General features: G+C 42.8%; 1 protein-coding gene across 1 annotated transcript; it reads right to left on the reverse strand.

The window, feature by feature from the left end:
* Window positions 1–896: 896 nt before the first annotated feature.
* podn (podocan) lies at window positions 897–10,327 on the reverse strand. The gene is made up of 12 exons (XM_071538173.1): window positions 10,306–10,327; window positions 9,176–9,258; window positions 7,981–8,277; window positions 7,470–7,563; window positions 7,062–7,126; window positions 5,941–6,050; window positions 5,658–5,814; window positions 5,119–5,234; window positions 4,629–4,842; window positions 3,911–4,354; window positions 3,652–3,800; window positions 897–2,050 (listed from the first exon to the last, which is right to left on the reverse strand). The coding sequence occupies exons 3-12, from the start codon at window positions 8,257–8,259 to the stop codon at window positions 1,918–1,920; spliced, it is 1,761 nt and encodes a 586-aa protein (XP_071394274.1). The 5' UTR covers window positions 8,260–8,277; window positions 9,176–9,258; window positions 10,306–10,327; the 3' UTR covers window positions 897–1,917.

Here is a 10,327-nt window from a genome sequence, read left to right on the forward strand (position 1 = left end):
CAGTACAATATGTCACATTTTACATTTCAATGTGAGTCCAATTTGCTCTGTCAAATACTATACTTTTCATCGCCCATTTTTGACAGCTGTGTGCACATCTACTGCCAGAGATTCCTGAGTGCTTTGACTTGAGCAGCAGTTTGTATTCTAATGTGCATCAGGCTGCCAACATCTCTCTCGTGTCAAGACAATAGCAGGTCGTATGAGTTGTGCTGGTCTTTCTGAGACAACTCATCCTTGTTTTTGACAAGACAGAATATCTGCACAAACTGCATATACTGTATCTTTATATGGGAGATACATAACCTCTCTTGAGCAATGGCGTTGTTCCATGTGAAGGAACCTACTGACATATTGAGGTATGAAACATCTATCAAGTACCGAATGAAGTGCAGCACATTTAAATATCTCTGTCATGCCTATTTACTTTGGACTTAATGTTAATATATATTCAGGGAAAAACATAATGGAACTATATTGCCCATAGATTTCCCTGTGAGGCTTAAAAAAAAAAAAAAAAATCGAGAGTTCTGTCCACAACAGTTTTCATGTAAAATATGAAGGAAATAGAAGGAGAATAGCAGTATATGTATGGCATAGATGTGACACTTTTAAACCAATAGCTGGATTCAGTGAAAAAAAAATTACATATCCGGTGAAAGCTGTTGTGAATTGATTGTTCATGGCCTGACAGATTTTCATTGATTTTCCTCAGCATGCTCAAAACTGAAGTGTTCCACGAGTAAAAAGATTTCAAAGGAGTTTTCTGGTGAATGTTGTGGTTACTCAGTGAGACTTGCTTCCATTTTCTGCGGTGTAAAACATTGGATGTTCCAGTGAATGTTAGGAAACACACAATCTTCTTTAATCTTTTCAAATAATTTATTGCTGTGCTTGATGACTGTAAAGGTGACAGTACAATAATGCTGTATGTGAAAGTAACACTGCATTCATAGTGACTGCATATAGTGAGTGTAATAGCATGAGTATTTTAGATGTCATACAAAAATAGTTGATATCTTTATTTTATAAAGGGAGGCAGTAGCAGCATGGATCAGAGCTCCAGATAGGTTGAAATTGCTTTGATGCTTGGAATATTTCATTCACAAGCACATGATATAGGATTAGTATAACAACAATGATATCCACAATCCTCCACATTGTAGACAAATCATTGCTATTCCAAAATTAATGCCATCCATCGGGACACCTCATTCATATTCACTGTCACATTTGCAACTTTTTGTAAATGACTTTAGATTTAGGATAGTATTTCTTACACTGAAGTTACATTCAACACGTTGAGAGTACTGTGCCTTTGTTGATGAGAGTCTGGTAGTTCACTTTGCTACCTCAGGTGTTAAAATAGGTTAAAAACAAATTGTTTCACAGTATTTCCCGTTAAAATCTATTTTTAAGCTGGGGTGACAAGGCATTAACAAGGTGACACAGAGCAAAGCACAGAAAGACACACACACAGTGTGATCAACATAAGTCTTTCCTGTTTTCACTCTGTTCAAATGTTTGAATTTTGGGTCTTGATTCTGAAACATTTAGACATTTCACATTGATTTTGTTAACGTATTTTATAGAGAAAAGCACAAAAATACTTCTTAGATGATGAGATGTTACATAACAACTGTCAAGAACAAAAGCTCAGATATAAAGATGCAGAGGCAATTCTAACCAGCCCAAAAAAAACATAAAAGATGGAAACAAAAGAAACTTCATCCGGTATCCTGCACCAGAAATACGTGAATCTGCCATTCAATACAATAATGCACCTGGGAAATGTCTGCCACAGCCATTCACAGGTTCATTTCCATTTAAAAGCCCTTTCTGTCCTTGCAACAATGCAGTCCCATGACAATTACGATGAGCATATTCTATTTATGTCTCCTGCTCCTCCTGCTTCATCTAGTCATCTTCCACCATCTCCTCTCTTTTAAAGGAGAGGTCGGCACTGCCTGAGCCGATATCCAGAACTTGCAAGTTGGTCAGATGGGCGAACGAACTCTCGTCCACCGAGTCCACAGACAGGCGGTTAGACCTGGAGGGGAAAACAGAGACATTCATCAAAATAGTATGTGTTTTGATGCCTGAGGTCTCACAGGCTGAATCCAAAAATCCTAACTTGCAGAGAAGAGGATCAGGTGGCATTTACAAATCACATCCGTCAGTGGGAGCATTTGATAGCCAGGGATCAGTACAGTAGGACCCATCTGTTGAGCATCACTTCTGTGTCGCGCTGAGCTGCACCCACTCCAGTGTTATTATTAGAGAGACATAGTCATTCACTTAACATCAAAGCCCTTCTTCATTTTTTCCAAAATGCCTGGCAAACTGCATCTACTCCATTTTTCATTAATCAGTGAAAATGCTTGCATATGCTGCCCATGAACTTGAACAACTAACCGACATATAATACACATGAACACTAACACAATTAGCAACAAACACACACGCGCGCACACACACACACAGACACACACAAATCCCCCTTCCCCTACCCCCACTGATGCAAGCATTCCAGAAGCTCTAAATTGGCTCAGGCCAAAGGCTCCCAGCTGTGGGGGGATTTGGTGGAAAAACATTTTCAAACTCATGTGGCAGCAGCTGCTATGAGCAGCATGAAGAGCACAACAGCCTGGATGGGGTCAGAGCCCATAAACACAACCCATAAAGCAGCTAAGTTGGGGTTAGACTGAAAACCAAACAGACACAACCCTGAAAGCACTTGTCCGAAAATGCTCTGCTGTCCGCCCACTGAGTAAAACTGCAATATTTGCGGGTTAGAGCACTATGCAGAAAAGACCGATGTGGAATATTTGCTGCGAGCACATGGGATACTCTGTAAAATAAAGCTACACGGCAATGCTCAATAAAATTTGGATGGATTCATAACAGACCAGGACACCATAGGAAGTATTTGTAAAACTTTACCACAAGAGCTGCTACTCCAGGTAGACTTTCACAAGAAGAAAATAAATCTGTTTCACTAAACTCACTCTGAGACGATTATAAAATCTAATATGTTTTGAAAAGGGAGAGAACGCTGGTGTACGACGACCCGACTGCAGCTGTCTCTTGCAGATTTGCAGAGCAGTCTAAAAAAAAACACCAATTTCCTCACAGTCATTTCTCTGTGGCACTTGTATAATCATCTCCTCGGTCGAGATCAATCCAAATGGAAAGGAAATTTATGTAAGGAACTACCCATCAAATTTCCATGAAAGCCCCGAGGATGGGCAACACTCACTGTCAGGCGAAGACATATCCCCTATTGTGCGTGTCATGCGGCTACCGTGAAATAGAACGGCTTACGCAAACATTCATGGAGGAAGAATGGAGTGTTGATGGGAGTTAAAAACCCATTAACTTCTCATTCGGAATCAATGTTACAGAGCCAACAATAATTACCAGTAGTGTGTGTGTGTAGTATGAAAGTGCGGCAGAATTGCTCTTGAGCTGAAATTGCTGCTAATTCAAGCGGGCTTTTGTGCTGGTTGTGAAAATGATCTTTGGCTTAAGAACTGGTGTGTGTGTGTGTGTGTGTGTGTGTGTGTGTGTGTGTGTGTGTGTGTGTGTGTGCCTGTGTAACTGTGTTTGTATTGCAAACACATACAGCTTAAGAGTGTTCGCGGCTCTTACCGGAGGAAGATGCCTTTGATGTTTGGTGTGCCTTCAAATGCTGAAGCGGGGACACTGGTGATGCGGTTACTTTGCAGGTAAAGGTACTCCAGAGACTCAGGCAGGTCAGACGGTATGTGTGACAGCTGGTTGCCAGACAGGTCTAGTGTCTAAAAGAAACAAGATACTTACTGAAACAGGCATCTCTTTCCTGCTGTTTTACCTGGTTATGATCATGTGATATCTGGCAGAAAAGTGGGAATCTATTTCAGCCACTCACTGTTAGCGCACTGAGCTCCAGCCAGGCTCCCTGGTAGATGGAGTTCAGCTTCAGCTGGTTGTTGCTCAGGTAGATCTCTCGCAGCTTCAGCATGCCCGTCAGTGAGCCGTCCGGTATGGAGCTCAGCTGGTTGTCCTTGATTTTGAGCACCTGCAGGCTGCGGGGAAGGCCCAGGGGCAGCGAATGAAGAGCGTTCCCCGACAGGTCCAGGGTTTCCAGCAGGCGCAGCTTCCTGAAGGCCTCGCGGTGCAGCTTCGGGCTGGTCAGGCGGTTGTAGCTGAGGTTGAGCTCCGTCAGGGTGTACAGCATGACCAGGTCGTTGCGGCCAATTTCGGAGATGGTGTTGTGGAGCAGCATGAGGGTCTTGGCGCGGCGAGGCAGGCCCCTGGGAACACGCTCCAGCAGGTTGTTGTACATGTGGAGCGTGTGCAGCTTCTTCAAGCCCTAGTGAAATTGGAAATACCGATTTATGAGTGCCAAAGACTGTTTTTACTGTGCACAATAGATCTCAAAAACTTCAAAATGCATCAGATGCAGGCAAAGAAGTACTTGAATACATGCCCTCTCTTACAATCAGTGCTTTCAATTTGAATGCAATGCTGTAGTGCTGCAAAACAACCTAAAGACCATTTGTTTTGCCTTTTTTAGTCCCATTCAAATTCAAAATCTCTTTTCCAAGGGAGACCTGGGATGATGTGAAACAGCTGAAGGTGCGTACCTGGAAGGCGGTGGGGTGGATGGAACGTGAACGGAGCTTGTTGTTGTGGAGGAGCAGGTACTCAAGGTTTCGGACGGAAATAAGAGCGTCTCCGGGGATGCTGCGGATGGAATTCTTCTCCAGGTGCAGTAGCACTAGACTGCGAGGCAGACCCGTGGGGACGACGCTCAGGTTGTTGTTTGACAAGTCCAGACACTCCAGACTGCTCAGTTGGCTGCCAGGAGAAAGCGGAAGTCATTAAATCAGCTATCTGTCCTTTTACTGCGTGTGCACTGAGTGCTCTCTCTACTGCCTCAAAATGAATCGTCTAGCCTTGTCAAACAGCCTTTGATGAGTGGATGTTCTTGTCTGGTGTGCACTTAAAAACACATAAACACATCCTTAAGTAATGATAAGCGTTTCTTGTTTTACATCCCGCATTGCCATAGAGATACAGTGACAATATGTGTCCCTCAGCTGAGTGTTTTTGTGCGTGAAGGTTTCTGTCCACCTGAAGGTCTCGTTGTCCATGCCCTCGTTGCTGAGAAGGTTGTTCTGTAGGTACAGCTCTCTGAGGTTTGACAAGTTGTCAAAGGCCCCTGCTGGGATTTTCTCCAGTTTGTTACTCTGTCAACCAACAACAAGAACTATTATAGGGGTTTCATTCCAAAATTATATACAGCATATCCATTTTGGAAAAATGTTGCTATCTGAAATTCAGGCAATATTTGAAAAACCTAAATGATTCTGTCCTCAAAAAATGAATTATTTTATAGGAAAATGTCTTAAAATTACTTATAATTTGAAAGCTAACCCATAATGTAGTTTTCATGCCAGCAGTCAATATGGGACACTCTCCAATATTGGTTTCATTTTTGTGGAGGATATCTCATTTTGGAACGAAACTCTTTATCATTACATGATATAATCATCATCACCATATTCCAAGTAGGAACTGTGCTCATTATCACTGATAATTTGTTTTGATCTGCATGGTTGAAGAAAAGAAAAGAAAGAAAAGAAAAGACGCTTGTTGATGTAGTGTTGGACCTTCAGATGGAGCCGGTGAAGGGTGGAGGGCAGGTTCTTGGGCACGAGGCGCAGGAAGTTGCTTGACATGATGAGGATCTCCAAGCGGTCAGAACCGTTGAACATCTGGTCTGGAAGCCCCGCATCGGTCAGCTTGTTGTTATGGAGGTACACAGACCTGGGAGAAGGAGGGATCGGAAGCCATGAGCAAGGGGAAACAGCAGTGTGTAAATGGATGTGCTTCCAGGAACAGGAGGTAAATTCACACACACACACACACACACACACACACACACATTCTTACTTCAGTTGTGGTTTCTGGCCAAATGTATACGGATAGATCCTTGTAAGCTGATTAGCAGCAAAATCAGCGCTGACCAAAGAGGGTGGTAAGTGCTTGGGTGCTGAAGTGAGCTGCAAGGACAAGGAAAGTTGGCATAAATCACAAATTATCACAACGTTTTCATTCTTCGACGATGTCGTGAGGATGTGATTTTTCTTGTATTTCACTGGCTGTAATGGACAATTTTACTCTGACACAGCCAGCCATTCTTCTCCATGGAAGTGGAATAATTGAAACGGCACATACAAATGAACACTTTCACTACTTTTTGCCAAATGGGTGTTACACAGCAGACATACTGTATGGCAGGCTGTGTTCACCCCTTCATCTAAAGGCATGGTTTTCCTCATTTTAGTCACTCTTCCCAGAATGAACCGTATATTGTACAAAATGGCAGAGAATATAGAAATCCGAGAAGCGCTAGTGAGATTAGATTTTAGTGTTCATATGGGTTTAGAGCGAGCTCTCTCCTTTATAACATGGTTTATGGATTAAACCAACATGGGTGTCTTTGAGGCTTAGCGAGCACTTAAAAATCCCCTATTCTTCCTGCATCGCCTTTGCCTATTCATCCCTTTTAAGTCACAAACAAATCTGTCCATCATTTTTCTTCTCTCTCTCTCTCTGTCTCTATCTGTCTCTCTCTCTCTATCGCTCTCTCTCTCTCTCTCTTTCTCTCTCTGTCTCTATCTGTCTCTCTCTCTATCGCTCTCTCTCTCTTCTCTCTCTCTGTGTCTCTCTGTGTCTCTCTGTCCAAAAAGGTCTGGATGCCAGTAACATTTCAGCTCTGACCAGCTGGCACAAACACACTGTAAGTGATTACAAGCATAAGCTCGCACAAAGTGTGTGAGAGGAGAGTGAATATCAGGGCGTTCACTGCCACCTCTCTCCCTGGCAACAAACAGGCAGCTGGCACAATGTCACTGGCACAACAGAATAGAATAGAATAGAATAGAATATGCATGTCTTGAGAGATGCAGCTGTACCAGATAGACCTGCAGTTCCTCACATCATGTTAGCAGAGTTGAAGTGAGCAGTGAAAAGAAACATTTTGATACATGGAAGTTTTGTGTATGACTCACCTTATTATTTGCCAAGTATAAATAAGCCAGCTGTTCCAGCACTTCAAACCCTTCATCTTCCAGGCCTGTAAAGAGGCAAACACACCTCAAAAAGTATTCAATTAAACAAAATAAATAAACTTATAATCACAAGCCAAAAACAGGACTATTTAGTTGGAAACAAGCAAGCAGCACACATGAAAGGAATCTTTAAATCATAAGTGGGTGGTTAAAAAACAGTCCAGCTGCAGAATTATTTAACTGTTTGACAGAACAAAATTGTTGCAAATTGACTGGACATTCAGAGGCTCTGAGACAAACAGGAATTCAACAGCAGGAACAAGCTTGCAGACGGCGTGTCCGCAATTCAAGAACCTGGCGTACGGCACGGGTTCTCGCTAGGTGTTTATATTGTGTTTGTGGCTTTACCGTGTGTGGTGAGCCAGTTGTTCTGAAGGTTGAGAGTCTCAAGCTGATACAGACGAGAAAGTTGCTCCACTGTTATCTCTTCAATTTGGTTGTTCTGGCATCAGGAGACAAAAAACACACATGGACAGATAGAAAAAGGTCTTTTAAGCTTGAATATTTGTCGCTATTTCAATGACTTTTGATACTGCTGAGGGACTTAATTCACCTCAATATAATATAATTATAATTTCTTCTCCATTGCTAATTATCTATGCAAAATTATAACATGGCTGTGTATTCAGTTGTGCATGTGCAATCATGCAAGAGTGTGAGAGAGAGAGAGAGAGACTTTGACTTTCGATGTTCTTTAATGAAACATCTTGCCTAAGAAATTCCAGGAAGGAGCCACAGTGTGCTCAATATAAAAAAAATACTACCCATAAACACTCACTCACACACACACACACCCACACACACATGCTTCCTCACAACACAAGAAACAGAGGGGAGAGAGAGAGAGAGAGAGAGAGACCTGCAGAGAGAGCTGGCGGGTGTTCTCAGAAAGTTTGTTGGGGAACTCGGTGAGGTCGACCCCGGCGCAGTCCACTGCCCCCTCTGTCGTACAGCTGCACTGTGACGGACAAACAGTCCGTTTGGCTTTGGTCACCACCGTTGAGATGTCTGTCTCCTCTATCGGCTCTTCCTCCTCCTCCTCTTCCTCTGGTTCTAGAGGGGCCTGGCAACGGACCAACGCCCAGGCCAAGAGCAGCACGCTCAGGGCCTGCAACATGGAATGCTTGGGAAAGGTCATGTCCACTATTCAGCTCTCCTGTTGCACAAGCACAGAGACAGGAAAGTGCAGTTGAAAATATCAGTTCATGGAGGATTTTGTTATTGGCAACAAAATCTTGTTAAAGCTACAATATGCAACTTTTCGACATTAACATTAACATAATAATAAATAAATAAATTATCAGTCTGTGTCTGTGACCTTGTATATGCATGTCTAAATCCCCCCCTTTGCCTGGTAATTAGCTTTTCATTGATGTTTTGGATGTATGTATGTAACATTTGTTGTGGGCGTGGCCAGCAGTGGGCTGGATTGTGGCTATTAATCGCAGAGACGTCATAGCAACAACAACAATGCCGGAAAACAGAAATGAAAGAAAGGCAAATCTAAACATGCGGCAGACACAGCCTGTTCAAAAACACAGGAGAACATCTGCATCGCTTTTTCTTTTTTGCAGATTGGCTGCTTCTGCGACGCCTGTGGCAGCCTTACGGACGCTGACTACCTCAGCCTCAGGCTAGATGGTCTCAAGGTGGGCAGTTTATCAAGATGAGTGACAAGTGTTGAGGCAGGAACTTGACCCACTGAGGGGGAGCAGAGTGGGATGAACAATACAATCCCTGCCTCAAGGCGAAAAGTTGCATATGGTAGCTTTAAACTAAATAAAACGGAGTTACAATGTGTATTTGCTTACCGCAATCTCATGCTGCAGAATAATACAACTACTACTATATATATATATACTATATATATACTATACTATTTTCTGCTCTGCTTTATAATTCATTCAGTTTATTTCAATTCCCTTCAGTTCAGTAAACTTGATCTCTCCCTGTGAGGCAATTTCTAAACACTCTAGAAAACAACTGGTGAGTTTTGAACATGATTGGCCCTATGAAGGTATCGTATTGATGGAGATTTGCCATTGTTTACACACCAGGCCAAGAAAGAAGACAGCCGGCTTTCTGCCTCCTCTCTCTCTGCTGCGTCTGAAGCTTCAGTCCTCACCAACTGCAAGGGCTGATTTGGAGAAAGAAGATAGGCATCATGACAGCTGACTCACTTACTGCTTTCCAATCACCTCATAAGCATTACACACACACACACGCACACACACATGCACATGCACACCCATACACACACACACTAAAATCCCTTTATGTAATATTTCCAAAACATTCCAAACCTGTTTATACAAGTGAATACAAATCTAATTAAAAAAATATAGAGAAATGAAATGAAATTGCCTTTTACAACTGGCTGACTGGGTCAGGGACAACAGTGTTTTGGTAGAGCCAGGAAAAAGCTCTCTAATCATCTCCGCCAGTGTTGATGGAAGTATTCCAGACAGGCACTCAGCTCTCAAGGCAAACCTCTAAAAGCCATCCATCTATCAGAACTACCGTCCCTGCCTCTCTCACCACAACAACTATACCAGAGGTCTGTGGTGAACCTACGAGAAAAACCCACATGCGAGTACGCACACACGCACTCACACACACACACACACACACACACACACACACACACACACAAACACACACACACACAGCCACACAGAATCCATACACAAGCATGCACGCACCCACAGCAAATGAAAAACAAATAAGAGCCTGTGCACTTGCCCATAAACACTGTGCGATGTCACCCCAGCCTACAATAAATACATCACACCATGGAGAGTCAGGGAATAGCTCCAAAAGCCTTTCACTAAGTCAACAACACTCTCAAGTTAATTTAGTAAGAATACTGTTCATTTCCAGAGGTGCTGGCAAGAGTATTTTTAAAAAAAGTCATCATCTTCTTTTCATGGTGTTCAGCTCGTCCCGAGTAGAGCAGACGTCTGCTTGCCCAGTTTACAGCTATACAATAAGTGGCTTTACTGTATCCTACAAACGTTTGGAGCATTTGAAATACTGTCCACATGCCAAAAATGTCACGCAAGGGTGAATGCAATTGACACTGATATTGAAAGCTCATTCCAGCTCAATCTAACGTCATGCACCATCCATAAAACATGCACACTGTCAGTAACCCCTGTATTAATGCTGTGCTGGGCTACTTTACCCCTTCCAAGCAACGTTTGCTG

The sequence above is a fragment of the Centroberyx affinis genome, unplaced genomic scaffold (genome assembly GCF_046629955.1).
Source record: "Centroberyx affinis isolate AG114_WGS23_722 - 3 ecotype Tasmania unplaced genomic scaffold, CSIRO-AGI_Caff_v1 ptg003218l_1, whole genome shotgun sequence".
In the NCBI taxonomy this organism is placed as follows: Eukaryota; Metazoa; Chordata; class Actinopteri; order Beryciformes; family Berycidae; genus Centroberyx; species Centroberyx affinis.